General features: G+C 45.4%; 1 protein-coding gene across 1 annotated transcript in view; it reads left to right on the top strand.

Moving 5' to 3' along the window:
• The first annotated feature begins 1,373 nt into the window (after window positions 1-1,373).
• The window catches only part of LOC306961372 (glycine receptor subunit beta-like), a 33,008-nt gene continuing 11,732 nt past the window's right edge, over window positions 1,374-22,649 (top strand). Inside the window, exons 1-7 of the mRNA XM_079554085.1 lie at window positions 1,374-1,545; window positions 14,272-14,389; window positions 15,165-15,271; window positions 17,868-17,935; window positions 18,005-18,231; window positions 18,346-18,428; window positions 18,820-18,957. Of these exons, the coding sequence (XP_079410211.1) occupies window positions 14,277-14,389; window positions 15,165-15,271; window positions 17,868-17,935; window positions 18,005-18,231; window positions 18,346-18,428; window positions 18,820-18,957 (736 nt within the window). The 5' untranslated portion in view covers window positions 1,374-1,545; window positions 14,272-14,276. The remainder of the gene's footprint in view (window positions 1,546-14,271; window positions 14,390-15,164; window positions 15,272-17,867; window positions 17,936-18,004; window positions 18,232-18,345; window positions 18,429-18,819; window positions 18,958-22,649) is intronic.

The following is a 22,649-nucleotide window of genomic DNA, read 5'->3' on the forward strand; positions in this document are numbered from 1 at the left end:
TCATTCACACACCAGTGTACACAGACACTGGAGGCAAGGAGGGCGAAGTGTCTTGCCCAAGGACACAACGACAGTGTGAGAGCTTGGGATTCGAACCCACGACCTTCCGATCGCGAGACGACCCGCTCTACCAACTGCACCGCCGTCACCGCGTTTAAAGGAACAGGCCACCGTTTTTTTCCATTCTGAGACATGTTCTTGCCTGAGCTTAGACGAGTTGATGCGAACCTGTCTGGTCTTTGTGCGTGCCCTCAGTCCCGCACAAAGACCAAAGATGTTGTTAACATTTGGCCTCTCCCAGTGTATTCCTATGGCTCCAAACGGGGGGTGAAGTTGGAAGCCACCGCGCTCTTCCACGGGCACAAAGACCAGACAGGTACGCATCAACTCGTCTAAGCTCAGGTAAGAACAGATCTCAGAATGGAAACACGGCGGCCTGTTCCTTTAAGGCCTATGTGCCGCAAGCAATGCCTCATTTGAAAGCTAAGACCTCGCCGTTTCAGATCTATGTGAGCGAAACACAACTCACAGGTGGAGGACAGTGACGGGTTAAGGGGAGACACTACAGGCAAAACTCACTTTTTTCAGTTTTCAGGTTTTGGGTCAAATTGGTCACTGAACATATAAGCTTTCACCCGGAAACAGAAAATATGCCTAATCTTCACAATAACATGTTTAAATATTGCGCTGCTTCAATGTTCCCCCATAGACTTATATGGGAGAATGCAATTTCAAGGGCCTTTTTCTCAAAACACATTTTTCTGTCATTGTGGCGACACTATGTCCACGTCAGTCGGACCTAAAGACTTCAAATTTTCCAGCCTTGGACTGAACACTATTTGGAAGATTTTTTCAGAGGGATTTTTTATTATTTAATCCCTAAGCCCCATTTATTGAGTTTTGAATGTCAAAAAATAAGGCGAAAATTACATTTTTACACATTTTTCCACTAAAAAAACAGCTTATTTTAAAACTAAACAAGAAATCCAAAACCCCCTCTGAAAAAGTCTTGGCAACTCATTCATCAATAAGATGAAACCATAAATTTGAATGTAGCTCTATCCATTATTCAGATTTCGTCGCCGAAAAGATGGGAAATTTGGGGCATTTTTAGGCATAAAACACCTTGTTCTTATATGAAAAGATAAAATGACAGAACACTTGCAATGTATTTTCTTCTCACATTTATGCCAGTGATCGACAGCAAAAGTTTCAAATTAATATCTGTAAATATACATGTTTTCCCTATTCACCTGCAGTGTCTCACCTTAATATGAAGTGATACCAAATCTATTACTTCTTTCCCTCCTCCCTCTTCTGTCTCTCCTCTTTAGCTGTTCTCTCCTCTGCCCCCCTCCCTCCCTCCCCCCTCCCGGCTCCCCCGCTCCCTCCTGACAGTGTTATATTGCCCCCGTAGGCACGAGCGCAGGCACAGGAACTTGGATGAGGATGTGAGAGGGGCTGCAGTGCAGATAGCGGCGCGCAAGAGGAACGCTACACAGCACACGGCGGGACAGGACGAGACGAGACGGGACACCATCGCAGGTACCGACACGCGGGGGGACACGCGGCTGGGATGGGGGGGGGGCTTGGGGGCTTCAGGCGGCTCGTGTTTTGCTGTGTCAGGAGTTGCACCCGTTTTGATTTGTCTCGGCTTTGGACAGAGGGACGCCGAGTGGGACGTCCCTCGCCGGGTCTGTCAAAGGTCCGTGCCGTTCATGGGTTTCACATTCAGGTTCACTGGTGCGCGTCCCTGTGACAACTAACGCAGTTCCCTGGAGAGCAGTGAAGGGGAGAGGGTGGGGGTAGAGGGGGGGGGAGTGACGAGGGCTGTAATTCTTGTCCTGTCCAGTGAGCGCAGCCCGGGTACTGTAGCTGCTCGACTCGCAACACGCACCGGGGAAAAAAATGAGTCTCGTGCTCTGCATAACAACAGAGAGCAAGTTTCAACCCCCCCGAATTTGGTGCATTATTGGTTCACTCTGCAGCCCCGTGCGAGGATTACTCTGGCACTGCACCACTGTCCCGCTCAGCCCAGTCAGCTGACGCGCTAACGTGAAGTCATAGAGTGAGGGGAAGGGGGGGGGGGTTTATGGTTATACCTTTTCCCCCTACATATATAGCCAGTCAGGGTCACCTTCTGTCGGCCATCCCCACACGGGACAGGCGAGTGCTGTGGGCAACAGAGCCGAAGTGTCAGACAGGGGGGGGGAGAAAACAATGGTTTATGAATAATGGATAACCGGCCCACGTGTTTCCCGGTGATGAGATGGGAGTATTGTTTGCAGAGCTGTTAATTCAGAACAACAATAAAAAAAGAGCACAAAATGGCGTCCGTATGAGGTAAAGGTCACATGACTGATACACTTGGATTTCTGCAGGGCATTCAGTACGTCTTACTCGCCGACCGCCATCGACCGATTGAACCGTCATCAACACTTTAATATGAGGGAGTCATGCCAGTGCTGTGTCAGTCAGTGAAGACTATAACGATATCATTCTGTTGACGTGCCTTTTAATGCCTGACGCCCTTCTTAAGACCTATTCGCACAGGATTAGAATGACTTCGGGACCTCAGGTAAAAAGTCAAAATGACTGACGTCCTCGGAGTTTCTATTCCCGTGCGAATCTCCCATGTCAATCATTTGGAAGTACACATTGTCCCCATTTTCATCTTTAGGGTAATTCTGCAAACGCCGAGGTCCTCAGGTGATTCTGGTCTGAATCAACATGTCGGAGTTTGTCTAAATAAGGGCAACGTTGATTTAAAACGTCTTTTTACTAGTATATTTATGTCCGTGTTTAAACTATAGATTCAGATTCAGAAGACTTTATTTCTCCCTGAGGGGCAGTTCATTTGCAGCTTCCCAGCCAAACATTGGTCCATCTCATAAATACAACACAAAGAAGAATAGGCCCCACACATACAAATAAAAGAAGTCAGCAAGATAAGAAAAACCTGAGCCATAATCGATCTAAAACGACACATTAATGATTAAAATGAGATTCTTCCTTGTTCTGCAGCTTTATAGCTGAAGGCATGAAAGACAAAAGATAACAAGGGCATCGTTATCTACCCTAAGGGTCTCATATCCTATTACATTATGTACCTACAACGTACTAATACAAGTTATTCCATTGTGTATGTAACCCATAGTTAATTAAAGGGGCTGGACGCAAGTTGGCCATTTTATACTCACTACTGCCACCTCAGGTCTTACGCGTAACTGCAGCTTCTATATTAATGTTGATGTGTTGTACTTAGGCATGCCATGATAACCAAACAAAGTGCAAACTGGAAGGATCAAAATATTCTCGGACACTGTATCCTGTATACCTTTTTACATAACTTACACTCTCTTGAACTAGGCCCCTCACAGCATTTTAAAAAAAATAGTCAATATGCAGTATCATCTTAAAAAATATCCCAATAACAATAATATGCTGTAAAAATTAAAAACGCTGTGGCATTTCTCTGGCCTTTGGGTGGCACAGTGACATAGAGTAATGTTCTCAGGACTAACGCGCTTGTATTTGGAGAGAGGCTAAAGCGGACGGGTCCTCTCGCTAACCAGACTGAGCCTCCATGTGAAGAGATACATGGGGATGCAGTCTGGAATTGTGTGATTTGTATCTCGCTGACTCCGGCAAAACCAGGCAGAGCCAATCATAGCGCGGGAGGCGGGAGTTAACAGTGCGTCATCTTTCGCGCTAGGATTTCCCACAAACACCTGCGCTCCTCCCGCAACTAAAACAGTGAAGATGGCGGCGGCCGCGACACAGCGATCTTTTACGAGTACCCTTTCTTCTGTTTTAAATGAGCTGAACTTGTCGTTAAAGCCACAGAAAGAAGCTGCTCTGAGGACTTTCACTCGACTACACGTGTGGACCACAAACAATCATGGAGGAGGACGTGAGCGCGAAGCGTAAGACGCTTTGTGTTTGATTGGTTCGCTCTTGTTCAAACCGCGATCGTTAGCCCCGCCTCCAGTTCGATTTGGAAATTGCGTCCCATTACCACAATTCCAGACTGTCTTTATATGTATTTATAAATACATAAATAAAGTCAGTCTGGCTTTTGCCAGGCTAACTCTGATTAGCTTTGATGCACTGACTGGGCAGTGGTTTCGCTTCGTTCTCACGTTGGACATACCTGCAGTTGCATTACAGGTCCTATATCATGCAAAATCGACTTTTTTAAGCTTTTAGCCATGTTGTTATGCGATTTCCTCATCAAAAACACCCCCAGAGTGGTTTTCGGCTTCATTCACACAGTTCTCAGCAATCCTGAATCCTGCTCTCTGAGCAGCTGCTCCGCCCTCTGCTGGAAACCACTGAGTTGTGACACTGACATTTTTTACGTCATAGAGTCAAACAGGAAGATCACAACTTCTGTAATGTAATGCCTTAAGGCCTGATTTGAATTTATAATACAGCTTTATAAAAAAAAAAGGAAGCACTTCCAGGTCAGGGCTGAAAACAAACGCACCCCTGAGCGTGTGAACAGATGTCATGTTTGCACTGAAGGTTGTGAAGATGGAGCTCTTTCTAAACTACTCTGGACACACCTGTTCTTTTTTCTTACCTAACGATCATGTCACAGAGAAAAGTGCGTTTGGCTACGAGAGGTGCAGGACTTTATTCAACCTTCCTAAAGAAGAGGACACTCACCAGAAGTTGGAATTTCTTTCCGGGATTCAGTGACTATCAGAAAAAATAGTGTTTTTCTGTGACTGTCTCTGATGGATGTTTGGTGAACCTTCGCCAGAATCAAAGTGGATTAACTTTTATAACCAACGCGAATCCCCAATGTGATGGAGAGGCCAGGACAGAGCGGGGGTGAGTCAAAACGCGTGTTAGCTTGTGTGTTAGCGTGTGTGTTAGCGTGTGTGTTAGCGTGTGTGTTAGCATGTGTGTTAGCATGTGTGTTAGCGTGTGTGTTAGCTTGTGTGTTAGCGTGTGTGAAGCTTGTGTGTTAGCGTGTGTGAAGCTTGTGTGTTAGCTTGTGTGTTAGCGTGTGTGAAGCTTGTGTGTTAGCGTGTGTGAAGCTTGTGTGTTAGCTTGTGTGTTAGTGTGTGTGTTACCTTGTGTGTTAGGGTGTGTGTTAGCGTGTGTGAAGCTTGTGTGTTAACGTGTGTGTTAGCGTGTGTGTTAGCTTGTGTGTTAGCGTGTGTGTTAGCGTGTGTGAAGCTTGTGTGTTAGCGTGTGTGTTAGCGTGTGTGTTAGGTTGTGTGTTAGCATGTGTGTTAGAGTGTGTGTTAGCGTGTGTGTTAGCTTGTGTGTTAGCGTGTGTGAAGCTTGTGTGTTAGCGTATGTGTTAGCGTGTGTGAAGCTTGTGTGTTAGCTTGTGTGTTAGCGTGTGTGTTAGCTTGTGTGTTAGCGTGTGTGTTAGCTTGTGTGTTAGCGTGTGTGTTAGAGTGTGTGAAGCTTGTGTGTTAGCGTGTGTGTTAGCGTGTGTGAAGCTTGTGTGTTAGCGTGTGTGAAGCTTGTGTGTTAGCGTGTGTGTTAGCTTGTGTGTTAGCGTGTGTGTTAGCGTGTGTGAAGCTTGTGTGTTAGCATGTGTGTTAGCGTGTGTGTTAGGTTGTGTGTTAGCATGTGTGTTAGCGTGTGTGTTAGCGTGTGTGTTAGAGTGTGTGAAGCTTGTGTGTTAGCGTATGTGTTGGCGTGTGTGAAGCTTGTGTGTTAGCGTGTGTGTTAGCCACTTATGAAGCTGTGTTGCAGATGTCAATTCCTTATAACTGTATTGTGAAGTAACTTCACTTATTGCTGTGATATTTATATTTGGGGCGGAGTTAACTGAATCGAAGCGTCTCGTCTTCCGCGTTTTGGATAATACCCTCAGAAAATACTTATATTTCTCACAAAATATCTACTTTACTTTGGATTGGCTAAAATAGCATGATACAGATCCTTTAATGTTGTTATTCTCTCCGTTATGCGTCCGTTTGGCTGGATTTCCAAGTGTTTTCACACGAGTCCCTCTTGCTCCGTGATAAAGTTCACAGAAAGTGTCGGAATCAGAAAAAGTCCGTAGCAGCGCGGCACTTTGTTTACACCCGCCTCTCTCCAAAAGCAGCACAGATCTATAAATGATCTGGATGCATGCGGGACACGGCTGGTGTATTTATTTTAAGCACACGCAGCACGTGCATTTACAGTATCGAGACTAAAAATGTTCTCGTCCTTCATCGCGGCAGGCCTAGTTGTACTAATGTACATAATCTGGAAGCAATGACATTGTTGGAAGAAAACCTCATTACATTTTGCATTAGAACTGTTTTGTCCTCTCTGTCTGCATTTGTGGGTCTGTTTCTGTATTTAACCTGACACAGAGGACGAGGAGAGCGGGAAAAGTCACGCTGACAATGACATTTCTGCCTTTTGAGGTGTAAGCTGTCTGTCAAAAGCTGAGTACAGCCTGTGTGTATTCATCCACATTTATCATTTTTTAATAGCGATGTAAGTGAATTTGTTGAAATACTAATACTTAATTACTTTAATGAAACCGACTAAAACGTGACTGGAACCTTTTGAGTTTTCATCTGACTAAAACATGACTAAAACTAAAGCATTTTCATCCAAAAGATTAAGCCTAAAACTAAGAGGGGCCATGAGCCAATGTGTCAGGAGCACCCGTCCCAGCCAGACGCAAACAAGCCTTGACATTGTGTCTAGCAGGTGGAGCACTATAGCACCCCGGGGAAAGCTCTACGCCGTTCTATGCCTAACAGTACACTTTCCCGACCTAATTCTGAATAAGGTCTCTCATCAAAACGCACAGCTAGCCCCAGAGAAAACTGGATGAGACAGGATCAGAGTCTGAGGAAACAGTGGAGGACGACACAGACGACAATCCAGGAGACGCCAGGTTTGTTTCAGAAAGGTGGACCGAAGAGACACGCTACGACTGCTAGAAAAAAATCTGATGTTTTTAAAGTTGATAAATATACTTCACAGTTAAATGTATGACGGAGCATGTTTAAATTACTTCAAAACGTCATGCAACACTGCTTTTTGACTAAAGTGTGATTTTCTCTAGTTTTTAAACTAATGTTGTTCATTTGCCAATTTAAAAGTAACCAATATACCTGTAGTCAAATACTTAACAAAAATGAAAGTAGAGACTTATATATTTATTTTAGTATATAACGTGTGGTTATCACAGTAGTAGAACATTTTCTGTGGGACAGCGAAGAAAATGAGAAGAATCCTGTCACAAGCTTTGAAAGTGATTGACAAAAAGCCCAGGATGTGGCACTATTGCAGAATTCAAGAGAAGCATAATCTTTTAAGTTTTAAAGAGGGGTTATTATGCTTTTTTCAATCACATAGCACCAGTCTATAGCACACTACAATGATGACGAAACCTTCTGTTGGTCTGTAAATGCAGTAAATTGAAATAACTGCCTTGTATAAAATTGCTCTTTCAAAATGGCTGTACTAAATGGCTTGAAATAGGTCTCTGTCTCTTTAAGAACCTCTGACCTTTTCCAACACGCCCCCTCCACGCGCTGTCTGTGGCATTATCACAACACTCCGCACGTTGTCTCCACACGTATTAAAACTACGATCAATTTTTTGTGCTTTTTAATTTTTATTGTTGGAAAGGAGCTATGCGTTATCACTTTGTGAAAAATGGCCAAAAAGGATATGATTTGATCCAGCGTCTGACCCGGAAAGTGACTTTGGAGACGGTGTGCACGCTTTGAAGGGGCTCTGGCCTGAAAAATAACTGCTGTTTGGAGGCTCTAGTCCCTCTTTGCTACTGCCATACCCTATGGATCTTTAACTATACCCCCATGGACTACACCAGGATCTTTTGTTCCTGCTAATGCTCTGGACGGCAGACTCCTGGGTACTATCACACATCCCACTGTTTCTGTTCATCTGATACTGGCTGGCAGTCACCATGAGACTGTCCAGTTTCACATCCTGAAGACTCCACAACATCCTGTTATTCTGGGTTTCCCTTGGCTTCTCCGACATAACCCGCATACCGACTGGTTCCATTACCAGCTGGAGTCACCAGATCTGCCTGAAACGAGCTATAACAGCTCTGCCATGCAATGACACCACTGGTCTGATCTACAAGGAGTATCATGACCTCCAAGAAGTGTTCAGTAAGACCAGGGCTACCTCACTTCCTCCACATTGTTTGTACGATTGTAGTATTGACCTGCTACCTGGAACATCACCTCCTCGTGGTCGTATGTACTCCCTGTCTGGACCTGAAAGGGAAGCGATGGAAAGGTATGTCAATGAGTCTCAGGCTGCAGGCTTAATCAGGCCCTCCTCATCTCCAGCTGGTGCCGGCTTCTTCTTTGTTGACAAGAAAGATAAGACGCTTAGGCCGTGCATCGACTACAGGGGGCTTAACAGTATCACAGTAAAGAATCGCTATCCTTATCCACTCATCTCATCAGCTTTTGAACTCCTGCAGGATGCTGTCATTTACACAAAATTCGACTTATGCAATGCTCATCATTTGGTCCAAATTTGTGAAGGGGACGAGTGAAAGACGGCTTTTAACACTCCGACAGGACACTACAAGGCCCCGGTTAATGATGTTCTCATGTGACATGTTAAACTAGTATGTTTTTGTTTACCTCGACGACATCCTGATTTTCTCTAAGTCCAAGAAAAACACATTCATCACGTCCAGTCCGTCCTACAACACCTGCTAGCCAACTCAGTCTTTGTCAAGGCAGAAATGTGTGAGTTCCATTCCCCATCTGCTGCTTTTCTTGGTTATGTCATTGGTCAAGGGAGCATTTCCATTGACCCCGCAAAGGTAGAAGCAGTTGCGTCCTGGCCTGTTCCTGCTTCCTAGGGTTTGCAAACTTTTACCGAAAGTTCATCCAGGGTTACAGTTCTGTTGTTGCCAGTCACAGCACTTACCTCCCCCAAAGTACCCTACAAGTAGTCTCCGGAGGCGGAGGAGGCCTTTAGGTTACTTAAGAAACGTTTCACCTCTGCCCCCATTTTCAGAGTTCCAGATCCTGAAGGGCAGTTTGTGGTGGAAGTTGACGCTTCTGATGTGGGAGTGGAGGCTGTTTTGTCTCAACAAGCACCTGATGATCAAAAGTTACACCCCTGCGCCTTCTACTATCGACGTTTAACATCGGCAGAAAGGAACTACGACATTAGTAATCGGGAACCACTGGCTGTTAAATTGGAGGAGTGGAGACACTGGCTCGAAGGCAGCAAGGTGCCATTTCTGGTTTGGACAAATCACAAAAATCTGGAATATCTTCAGTCTGCAAAACGCCTCAACTCTCAGCAGGCCCGGTGGGCTCTGTTACTCACTAGGTTCAATATTACTCTGTCCTTTCGACCGGGTTCTCGTAACACTAAGCCGGATTTGCTGTCCCGCCAGTTGTCCACCTGCAAAACCCGAGACAATCCTGTCCAACTTCCATATGGTTGCCATTCTCACATGGGAGGTGGAGGAACGTGTCAAGGCTGCTCTGGAAGACAGTCCTGGATCCAGCACATGCCCTGACAACCTTCTCTTCGTTCCTCAGCATCTCCGATCTGATGCTCTGCAATGGGCCCACAGTTCTAAACTCACATGTCATGCAATCAGTCAAAACCTACACACCAAGAACCTGCTGGACATCTTCATCCACTACCTGTTCCTCAGCGACCCTGGGCCTATATTTCCATTGATTTTGTTACCGGCTTACCTGCTTCTGACGGACATAGCACCATTCTGACAGTCGTAGATCGTTTTAGTAAGATGGCTCATTTCATTCCGATTTCATTTTCAGACCGCCCAACTAATGCTGCAAAATGTTTTTCGTCTGCACGGACTACCTACTGACATCGTCTCAGATTGGGGTCCACCATTCACCTCCATTTTCTGGCGAAAGTTCTGTTTGCTTCTAGGGGATTAACCAACAGATGGAAACCATTTTGCATTGTATGGCTTCTAGGAATCCGTCCTCCTGGTCCCAACAGTTACTGTGGGTCGAGTACTCGCGTAAGACTCTGCAAAGTTCTGCCACGGGCCTTTCACCATTTCAATGCACTTATGGGTATCAGCCACCCTTGTTTCAATCCCAAGAGAAAGAAGCTTCTTGTCCATCTGTTCATCAAACGCTGCTACAGAACCTGGAAACAGGCTCGGAAAGCCCTGCTCTGTTCGTCACGTCGCTACTCTGCTTCTGCTAATCACCGCCACTCCGAGGCTCCTGCATACCAAGTTGGCCAGATGGTTTGGCTTTCCACGAAGGATCTCCCTCTTAGTGTGGAGTATAAGAAACTGGCGCCAAAGTTTATTGGCCCTTTTGAAATAGAGAAGGTGGTCAACCCAGTGGCTGTGCACCTCAAGTTACCCAGAACTATGCGTATTAATGCCACTTTCCATGTCTCAAAGGTTAAACCTGTTGGTGAAAGTCCTCTTGCCCTACCTCCTTCACCACCAACTCATCTGATTGATGGGGAACCTGCATACACCTGCTACTTTCCAGGCGCCGTGGCAGAGGACTCCAATACTTAGTTGACTGGGAGGGGTATGGTCCAGAGGAGCGTTGTTGCGTGCCTGCCAGGTTTATCTAGGACCCTCTTCTCATTCGAGCCTTCCATGAGCAGCATCCAGACCACCCTTCTATGGCCGTCGCAGCTACTGGTCGATCTGGTTCTGGGGAGCTTCCTCTCCTTCCTCCAGCGATCTTGGATGAACAGCTCGACGACAGTGGTTCTATGGATGGATCTAGCCCTGGTTCTGCTGTCTGTGTGGCGAGTGATGCTGACCGTTCTGAGGAATTCTGACCCTCCACCGTTTCCCCATACTCCCGGTGTGGTTGTTGCTGTTGTGTGGGGGGTTCTGTCATGGTTCTGCTTATTCAGTCATTGTTTACATCCTCATTCACTCCCTGCTCCTTGATTGTGCCTGTCCCAGTTTGTGTTTTCCTGCCTGCCCAGTTTTTCCACTCTCCACAGCTGCTCCCCATTTTCTCGTCAATTCAGTCCCTCAGTTCAGTCAGGCTCTTGCTAGATTGTCTACCTGTCAAGAGAGACACACAAGCTTTGTGAAAGTATTGAGAGTTTCTGATTGTGAAAAAATCTGGTTTGTTTTCCTGTCTAAATAAAGAAGTCCTGTTTGGGAGATAAGATAAGATACCCATCTTTATTTTGGTTTGGTGCCTGTTATTAAATCTGATAAAGAGATTTCAGTTTTACTTTACTCCACACTGCATTTGAGTTCTAATATATCTGTGATAGAATGTGAGGCTGCAGTTAGAGCACTGCTATCAATGCTGCCTCAGGAAAAGGACCATAGTGTTTGGAGCTTGCACTGTACTTGCACCAGGCACAAGATCTGTCTCAAAGAGATAAATAATGATGTTGCCAGTGACTTGCACAGACATTTTGAGGGGCAGGTGCTCAACCAAGAAAAAAGGGCTGTATTTTTCAGCCCCTTTCAAGCAACAACAAAAAAAAAGAACATTCTCCTGTTTTACGCCAGCCTTATGGAATCATTTTGATTTCATATTGCACATGCTCATTTTCATCATTGCACATGGTGATCTTCATCAGGGATATCGCACATGGTCATCTTCATCAGGGATATCGCACATGGTCATCTTCATCAGGGATGTTGCACATGATCATCTTCATCAGGGACATTGCACATGCTCATCAGGGATATCGCACATGCTCATTTTCATCAGGGATGTTGCACAAGCTCATCTTCATCAGGGACATTGCACATGCTCATCAGGGATATTGCACATGGTCATCTTCATCAGGGATATCGCACAAGCTCATTTTCATCAGGGATATTGCACATGCTCATCAGGGGTATTGCACATGATCATCTTCATCAGGGATATTGCACATGCTCATCAGGGGTATTGCACATGATCATCTTCATCAGAGATATCACACATGCTCATTTTTATCAGGGATATTGCACGTGCTCATCAGGGGTATTGCACATGATCATCTTCATCAGGGATATTGCACATGCTCATCAGGGGTATTGCACATGATCATCTTCATCAGAGATATCGCACATGCTCATTTTTATCAGGGATATTGCACATGCTCATCAGGGGTATTGCACATGATCATCTTCATCAGGGATATTGCACATGCTCATCAGAGATATCGCACATGGTCATCTTCATCAGGGATATCGCACAAGCTCATTTTCATCAGGGATATTGCACATGCTCATCAGGGGTATTGCACATGATCATCTTCATCAGGGATATCGCACATGCTCATCTTCATCAGGGATATTGCACATGCTCATCAGGGATATCACACATGCTCATTTTTATCAGGGATATTGCACATGCTCATCAGGGATATCGCACATGGTCATCTTCATCAGGGATTTTGCACATGCTCATTTTCATTGGGGATATTGCACATGCTCATCTTCATCAGGGATATCGCACATGATCATCTTCATCAGGGATTTTGCACATGCTCATCTTCATCAGGGATATCGCACATGGTCATCTTCATGAGGGATATTGCACATGCTCATCAGGAGTATTGCACATGGTCATCTTCATCAGGGTTATTGCACATGCTCATCAGGGGTATTGCACATGATCATCTTCATCAGAGATATCGCACATGGTCATCTTCATCAGGGGTATTGCACATGATCATCTTCATCAGGGGTATTGCACATGATCATCTTCATCAGAGATATCGCACATGCTCATTTTTATCAGGGATATTGCACATGCTCATCAGGGATATTGCACATGGTCATCTTCATCAGGGATATCGCACATGGTCATCTTCATCAGGGATTTTGCACATGCTCATTTTCATTGGGGATATTGCACATGCTCATTTTCATCAGGGATGTTGCACATGCTCATCAGGGTTATTGCACATGGTTATCTTCATCAGGGGTATTGCACATGATCATCTTCATCAGAGATATCGCACATGCTCATTTTATCAGGGATATTGCACATGCTCATCAGGGATATTGCACATGCTCATCAGGGATATTGCACATGCTCATCTTCATCAGGGATGTCGCACATGCTCATCTTCATCAGGGATGTTGCACATGCTCATCTTCATCAGGGATATTTCACATGCTCATCAGGGATATTGCACATGCTCCTCTTCATCAGGGATGTTGCACATGCTCATCTTCATCAGGGATGTTGGACATGCTCATCTTCATCAGGGATGTTGCACATGCTCATCTTCATCAGGGATATTTCACATGCTCATCAGGGATATGGCACATGCTCATCTTCATCAGGGATAGTGCACACACTCATCTTCATCAGGGATATTGCCCGTGCTCATCTTCTTCAGTCCATACCAAAAACAGAACACCCCAAACGCAACAGCCCAAATATAACATTTACAGTAACCACTACTGTGAATAGTCACAGTCACCTTGAGTCTCTCTCTCTAAAAGAGAAAAAAATCAGGTTCGAAATCTAGGAGCGATCATGGACTCAGAGCTGAACTTAAACAGCCACATCAAAGCAATAACATCAGCAGCTTTTTACCATCTGAAAAACATGGCTGAGATCTGAGGAATAGTGTCAAAACCAGACTTAGAGAGACTTATCCATGCATTTGTCTCCAGCAGGTTAGACGACTGTAACGGCTGCTCACTGTCAGAGCTGCAGAACATCCAGAACACTGCTGCTCGAGTCCTGACAAGAACCAGGAAATACCACCATATTATTCTGCAACTGTGAAGCACTTGTATATGAATTGTGCTCTACAAATAAACTTGCCTTGCCATATGTACAGTTTTAGAAAAATACTGTTAAAGGTTAAAGGGACTATAAGGAGTTTAAAAATGTTAAAATTAAGTATTTTCCTCCCCCTACATGTTCCAGCCATGTCCTAATGTGTAGAATGAGCTCAGACCTGTTCACCACAACTGCCTCTAAAATCCTGTACGGTCACTCAAAAATGTGTCACTTCGGCCCGAATTGCCGTCATGCACGAGCTTAATATAGAAGGTGCAGTTACACATATGGCCTGAGGTGGCAGTAGTGAGTATAAAATGGCCAACTTGCTTCCAGCCCCTTTAAGAGAAAGCTTTGTGCAAGTGATCACAAATCTAGCTTTATCTATCTTTCAACCATTTCTTCAAGTTACATTTAAACAGAAAACAGTTAAAGTGATTGTCTGTATGATTGCCAAATGAGGAAAAAGGGAGAAAATTCAAGAGTGAACAAGAGGGTCCAACCCGGAATCTTTAATTCTATTTCAGTATTTTGAAGAGCTAAAAATAAATACAATTGTTTGTTTCTCGTTGTGTAGGTATCATGGCTGCCAGGGACACCGCGGTGTTCCTCCTGCTCCTGGCACTGTGCTGGAGTGACATGAGCGCTGCCAAAGAGAAGTCCTCCAAGAAGGGCAGGAAAGTGGTGTGTCCTGCGTAAGTGTCTTCATCATTATCATAATTATCACTACAGCCAAAGTTATTTAATAAAACTCTAGATCAGGCGTGACGCTTGTAGACATGGCAGACATGCCACCAATTCCTGTCCAACAATGTGTTGCCTGGTTTTAGGTCTCTGCACTGGCTTCCTGTCACTCAGAGAATAGAATTTAAAACTGCTCTGCCTGTTACAAGTCTCTTCATCAAGTCCATCTCTGACATGTTAGAGCCGTATGAACCATCTCAGGCGCTGAGAACTTCAATGAGGGGTCTCCTGGTGTTTCCCAGAGTCAGGAATAAAAACAGTGAGGCTGCGTCTTGGTATTGCACACCTAAAATCTGGAACAAACTTCCAAAGGATGTGAGACAGGCCTCAACTCTGACAATATTCAAATCCAGGCTGAAAACATGTCTTTTTTATCTGTGTATGTGCCATTGAAAGTATTTTATGTGCACTCTTTGCTTTTCATGCTTTTAATCATTGATTATATTGATGTTTTATGGATTGATTTGATGTGCCTTATAATTTTTTCTCTTTGACTTACTTTATGTACAAATTGTGCTCTACAAATCTATAGGAACTATCTTGCCATTAGATTCTCCATTATACAATTTATAATAAATAATAAGATATATAATATATCTTATCTTATAACTTTGTAACAAAGCTCTGATATTACTTGTGTGGTTGTGACTATTCAAACAACACCTGAGAACCTAACTCTCAAACTTGATTTAAACATTGAATCTATGGTGTTGTTCATGTCCACAGTCAGCTGTCTCCGGAGGATATGGCCCATGTTCCTGCCAACTCCACCTCTAACATCCTGAACCGCCTAATGGTCACCTACGACCCCAGGATCAGGCCCAACTTCCAAGGTAATCTCCATATAAGTGGTCTCCCCTGGAGGTCAGCTGTGGGCATCTCAGTCAGAGAATAGACAACAATACCAAGCAGAGCTTTAAAGCTGCCTTTCCACAGTCGTCGTTCGTCGACAACTAACTCATTAAAACATTAAAATCAAGCTAACAGTAACTCCACAGCCCGTATAGTGATTTCCATTTTCGATCCAGCACGCCAGAATAAAAGCACACAGCTCGTCTCAATCTTTAGCTCAACAGGCACTTGCTACATTTCAAGAATTCAAATATTTTATTTATTTATTTATCTGATGGGGACATTGCACAACAAATGTGTTAAACAGACCAGAGATAGCTGCAAGCTAGTTTTCATCTGTCGTCCCTGGGCAGAGACAAAGTGACAGCAGGTTTATACAGTGGACAATGAGCATCTGACTTTAGAGTCCATTCACAATATAAAATACAAATAAAGCACGGGCAAAAGGATCCCATCAGCAAACATTCAGATGCAATATTTACACTTGCAATTACTATTATATACAGTTTTAAAAAAAAACTTGTACCTTCTTATAATTTTAACACTAACCCGATTTACCAGTTTCGTGCTAATGATCACAAATCTGACCATCTTTAAACCACTTCTTCAGATTAAGTTTGAACTGCTGCAAGGTGCTACTCCCTCGAACAGTTAAAGGCAACGAGTTCCACATCCTACAGCTTCACAGAGAAACAGTTTGTCCAAGCGTGAAGGATCTAAAGTTCACAGGGCAGTCTCCTCTGGAGCTCGCGTAGTTCTACGTCCTGCCTCGTCACAGGATTTCACAAACATTCTGCGGTGCTGTGGGGCCAAATCATGAAGAATTTAAAACAATAAACTAAATTTGAAAACAAAATGAATTTTTCAACGTTACTAATTTATATTTCTTCACAATTCTACAATAGTGGTGTGAAACAGGTTTTTTATCTAATATTTCGAGTGTCTGTTTGCACAGGCTTTGGAGCGGCTGTAACGCAGTGTTGGTTAATAGAGACCATGTTGTAATGCAATATGTAAGATGTGAAAATATCATCGCATGCATGTAAAGCCAGGCTGCATCTGTGCTCATTTGAAGGTGAATAATCTGAACTGCGATAAATAAAATTTTGCAGTTTTTATCAGTTTTGAAACAGCCTCTGCTTCGAGAATTCTTACTCCTTTTTTTTCCGGCGCAGAGCGAGAAGTATTCCAAATTGAGAATAACATACTGACAGTTTTGCTAAAATTGAGTGTCAAGCACAATAACACCATCCAATCTGAGATTTTTTCCATTGCTCCCTGGAGCTCAGCGGCTGCTTTCTGACTTGATTTTGCTTGGACGTATATCACGATGTCATCGGCGTACATTTGTACATGAACTTCAGGACAAACAGCTGGAAGATCATTTATATATACACTGAACAAAAAAGGGCCCAAAATGGAGCCTTGTGGCACCCCAACTGAGCTGTCTAAAAAAGAAGACATAGTGCTCTTAATTCTGATGGGGCAAAGGGGCAAAAAATGAATGAACATCCTAAGACTTGTATCATCACAGCGAGTAGAGACAAGGAGCGTCTCAGGAGCGAGAGAAGAGCAAGACAAAAGCGAGGGAGAAGAGCAAGCGAGAAGAGCGAGAGAGAAGAGCAAGGGAGAAGAGCGAGAGAAGAGCGAGGGAGAAGAGCAAGGGAGAAGAGCGAGAGAAGAGCGAGGGAGAAGAGCAAGCGAGAAGAGCGAGAGAAGAGCGAGAGAAGAGTGAGGGAGAAGAGCAAGGGTGAAGAGCAAGAGAAGAGCGAGGGAGAAGAGCGAGAGAAGAGCGAGAGAAGAGCGAGAGAAGAGCGAGGGAGAAGAGCAAGGGTGAAGAGCGAGAGAAGAGCAAGGGTGAAGAGCGAGAGAAGAGCAAGGGTGAAGAGCGAGAGAAGAGCGAGGGAGAAGAGCGAGGGAGAAGAGCGAGGGAAGAGCGAGGGAGAAGAGCGAGGGAGAAGAGCAAAGGAGAAGGGGGAGAGAAGAGCAAAGGAGAAGGGGAAGACAAGAGCAAGGGAGAAGAGCGAGGTAGAGGAGTGCATTGTAGCTGCGCTTTCTGTCAGGGGAGAGAAAGTGCAGCTACAATGTGAGGATGAATAAAATCACCCAAAAAATATTTTCTTTCAGTTGAGAGATAATATGTGGTTTGTCTGGTAATAGTTAGATATAAAGACAATTGAACTAATGAACTGCTGAACTAATGAATGACACGGTGCTTTTATTTTGTCGTGCTGGATTAAAACCCGTCATCACTGTGTGGGTATAGCTTCATTCTGACGTTATGCTTGAGTCAATTGTGAGGTTTGGCCTTCGGTGTTTCGACAGCGATGTCAATGGGCCCTCCGCAAAGCAAACTCACCTACCCCTGGATTTGGGTCTTGAGACAATTAGTCAGCCAGAAAGCAGAATATTCCCCACAGGATTAGCAGCCTAGTATTGGTAAGTCCAAACTTGTACCTGTGTCCATGCAGCTTGGAGGGCCTTCAAAGAAGCTTTAAAAGTTGGTGTGTAACAGGCTTGCGTGGGGCCTTGTTCCATCATATGACATTTGTCATCATCTGTCTTTGTTGTCTGCAGGTATACCAGTGGAATCCAAAGTCAATATCTTCATCAACAGCTTTGGCTCCATCCAGGAGACCACCATGGTAAGTGTCAATGTTCTCCATCCAGTCCAGAGTATGTAAAGCAGAGCTAAAGAGCCGGTGTGTTCACAGGACTACAGACTGAACATCTTCCTCCGTCAGCGCTGGAATGATCCACGCCTGCGCCTGCCCACAGACTTCAAGAGCGATTCTCTAACTGTGGACCCCAAAATGTTCCAGTGCCTGTGGAAACCTGACCTGTTCTTCGCCAATGAGAAGAATGCAAACTTCCACGACGTCACACAAGACAACATCCTGTTGTTCATCTTCAGGAACGGAGACGTGCTCATCAGCATGAGGTCGGTCTCCCGTGCCTTCAGACATCTTGAGTTTCAATTCCTTTCTTCAAAGAACTCAATCCACACATGGGGAGATAGTATTGATTAAGTATCATAAGCTGTTGTCCCCTGCAGGCTGTCTGTGACGCTGTCCTGTCCTCTGGACCTGACCCTGTTCCCCATGGACACACAGCTGTGCAAGATGCAGCTGGAGAGCTGTAAGTGCTTCACCTTTTAACAACAGTTGCTCCTCATTTAGTCCAAAGCCCTTTCGATTTCAGTCGATCACATGTACACATATTCAACCATAGCCATCTCACATAGAGCACATCCAAGTCACACACATGGTCCACAATGAGGATGAACAGAGGAGTGGAGGAAGAGCGTCGGGGGAGAGGACTCACACTTTTTTCATGAAGCTAAGCATGAATTTAAAATCTCTATACATGGACAAGGAAATGTGTCAGGTGTTACTTGTGATTAAAAGCTTGTATTATTATTTAACACATGATGGGCTATATGTAAGAGGAATAAGTCACATGACCGTACGCGTGGTCGGCAGACGTGTGGTTCTAAATGTGGGCTCAAACTTATGTGTGTGTGTTCCAGTTGGCTACACTACCCGAGAGCTGGTCTTCATGTGGCAGTCAGACCCTGTGCAGATGGACGAGATCTCCCTTCCCCAGTTTGACATCAAACAAGAGGACATCAAGTACGGCAACTGCACCAAGTTCTACCAGGGCACAGGTACAACTAACTACTACTACTAATACCCGTTACTCACTAGGGTGACCAGATGTCTCAGTTTACCGGGCTGGGACAGTTCCAGTTGTGAGCCCTCTGTCCCATGTCCCATGTGGCTTTTTCCAAAACCATTTATTTCTCCTGGTTTTACACTGGAAAAATAAATGAGGTCGTTAATGGGAAAAATGGCCTGGTCAGTGAACTTCTTAACACATTGAGTGCCAAAAACGGAAAAACTTTTTTATTTATTTATTATTATTACGAAGCTAGACACTCAATACACCAAATGTGTGATTTTGGTAGCTCTTGCTCTTTTTTCCCAGGGGGCAGCTGTAAAGCCGACACTGCTCTCTGGCTCTCTGGGGTGCGTTTGACAAAGCAAGAGTTTTCAAATGGTTCAAATCGGTCCATGGACGACTGAGAAACCTGTTAAGGTCTTCAATCCGAGAACCAGGCTGTTTAAATGCACACGCCATAAAAAGAGATTGATCTGCGGCCAGAGGCGTAGCAAGAGTACCAAGGGGCCCCGAACAGGAAAGTCAGTAGGGGGTAGGGGTAGCGTTTTGCGCTCTCTCTCTCCTTCTCATGGCTTTATGGGGCCCTCTCAGGGAGTATGGGACGGCCAATTGCCGGTGCACCTTGTCACTGCTGCCGCAGTGACTGTATTCTCTTGGTCATTTCTGTCAAATCTGTTGGCCTTCTGGGGGGCCCTGCTGGCTTGGGGGCCCCAGGCAGCTGCCTGCCTAATGGCAAGCTACACCTCTATCTGTGGCAACACACAGTGTTTCAAAACGTGTCAATGTTGTCGTTGAAACTGAGATATTTAGGCATTTGCCTCTTCCCATAACGTTAGTGCCTGTAGAGGAGAGAGGAGGAGAGGAGGAGAGAGGAGGAGAGGAGGAGAGGAAGAGAGAGGGGGAGAGAGGAGGAGAGGAGGAGAGAGGAGGAGAGGAGGAGAGGAAGAGAGAGGGGGAGAGAGGAGGAGAGGAGGAGAGTGGAGGGAGGAGGAGGAGAGAGGAGGAGAGAGGAGGAGGAGAGGAGGAGAGGGAAGGAGAGGAGGAGAAGGGAGGAGAGGAGGAGAGATGAGGAGGAGAGGAGGAGGAGAGAGGAGGAGAGAGAGGAGAGAGGAGGAGGAGAGAGGAGGAGAGAGAGGAGAGAGGAGGAGAGAGGAGGAGGAGAGGAGGTGAGAGGAGGAGGAGAGAGGAGGAGAGAGGAGGAGAGAGGAGGAGGAGAGAGGGGGAGAGGGGAGGAGAGGAGGAGGGAGGAGGAGGAGAGAGGAGGAGTGGAGGAGAGGAGGAGGAGAGGAGGAGAGGAGGAGAGAGGAGGAGGAGAGAGGAGAAGAAGAGAGGAGGAGAGAGGAGGAGAGAGGAGGAGGAGAGAGGAGGAGAGGAGGAAAGAGGATGAGGGAGGAGGAGGAGAGGAGGTGAGAGGAGGAGGAGAGAGGAGGAGAGAGGAGGAGAGAGGAGGAGGAGAGGAGGAGAGAGGGGGAGAGGGGAGGAGAGGAGGAGGGAGGAGGAGGAGAGAGGAGGAGTGGAGGAGAGGAGGAGGAGAGGAGGAGAGGAGGAGAGAGGAGGAGGAGAGAGGAGAAGAAGAGAGGAGGAGAGAGGAGGAGAGAGGAGGAGGAGAGAGGAGGAGAGGAGGAAAGAGGATGAGGGAGGAGGAGGAGGAGTTAATCAGCTCTAGAATACATCCTGGCTCTAGAATACATCCTGGCTCTCGAATACATCCTGGCTCTAGAATACATCCTGGCTCTAGAATACATCCTGGCTCTAGAATACATCCTGTCTCTAGAATACATCCTGGCTCAAGAATACATCCTGGCTCTAGAATACATCCTCGCTCTAGAATACATCCTGGCTCTCGAATACATCCTGGCTCTAGAATACATTCTGGCTCTCGAATACATCCTGGCTCTAGAATACATCCTCGCTCTAGAATACATCCTGGCTCTAGAATACATCCTGGCTCTAGAATACATCCTGGCTCTAGAATACATTCTGGCTCTCGAATACATCCTGGCTCTCGAATACATCCTGGCTCTAGAATACATCCTCGCTCTAAAATACATCCTGGCTCTCGAATACATCCTGGCTCTAGAATACATCCTCGCTCTAGAATACATCCTGGCTCTCGAGTACATCCTGGCTCTCGAATAATCCTGGCTCTAGAATACATCCTGGCTCTAGAATACATCCTGGCTCTAGAATACATCCTGGCTCTCGAATACATCCTCGCTCTAGAATACATCCTGGCTCTCGAATACATCCTGGCTCTAGAATACATCCTCGCTCTACAATACACCCTGGCTCTAGAATACATCCTCGCTCTAGAATACATCCTGACTCTAGAATACATCCTCGCTCTAGAATACATCCTCGCTCTAGAATACCTCCTGGCTCTAAAATACATCCTCGCTCTAGAATACATCCTCGCTCTAGAATACATCCTGGCTCTAGAATACATCCTCGCTCTAGAATACATCCTGGCTCTAGTATAGGAGGAGGAGAGAGGAGGAGAGGAGGAAAGAGGATGAGGGAGGAGGAGGAGGAGTTAATCAGCTCTAGAATACATCCTGGCTCTAGAATACATCCTGGCTCTAGAGTACATCCTGGCTCTAGAATACATCCTGGCTCTAGAATACATCCTGGCTCTAGAATACATCCTCGCTCTAGAATACACCCTGGCTCTAGAATACATCCTCGCTCTAGAATACATCCTGACTCTAGAATACATCCTCGCTCTAGAATACATCCTGGCTCTAGAATACATCCTGGCTCTAGAATACATCCTGGCTCTAGAATACATCCTGGCTCTCAAATACATCCTGGCTCTAGAATACATCCTGGCTCTAGAATACATCCTCGCTCTAGAATACATCCTCGCTCTAGAATACATCCTCGCTCTAGAATACATCCTGGCTCTAGTATACATCCTGGCTCTAGAATACATCCTGGCTCTCGAATACATCCTGGCTCTAGAATACATCCTGGCTCTAGAATACATCCTGGCTCTAGAATACATCCTGGCTCTAGAATACATCCTGGCTCTAGAATACATTCTGGCTCTCGAATACATCCTGGCTCTCGAATACATCCTGGCTCTAGAATACATCCTCGCTCTAGAATACATCCTGGCTCTCGAATACATCCTGGCTCTAGAATACATCCTGGCTCTCGAATACATCCTGGCTCTCGAATACATCCTGGCTCTAGAATACATCCTGGCTCTAGAATACATCCTCGCTCTAGAATACATCCTGGCTCTCGAATACATCCTGGCTCTAGAATACATCCTCGCTCTACAATACCTCCTGGCTCTAGAATACATCCTCGCTCTAGAATACATCCTGACTCTAGAATACATCCTCGCTCTAGAATACATCCTCGCTCTAGAATACATCCTCGCTCTAGAATACATCCTGACTCTAGAATACATCCTCGCTCTAGAATACATCCTCGCTCTAGTATACATCCTGGCTCTAGAATACATCCTCTCTCTAGATTACATCCTCGCCCTAAAATACATCCTGGCTCTAGAATACATCCTCGCTCTAGAATACATCCTGGCTCTCGAATACATCCTGGCACTAGAATACATCCTGGCTCTAGAATACATCCTGGCTCTAGAATGCTGTACATCCTGGCTCTAGAATACATCCTCTCTCTAGATTACATCCTCGCCCTAGAATACATCCT

This window comes from Gobius niger (genome assembly GCF_951799975.1).
Source record: "Gobius niger genome assembly, chromosome: 3".
NCBI lineage: Eukaryota > Metazoa > Chordata > Actinopteri > Gobiiformes > Gobiidae > Gobius > Gobius niger.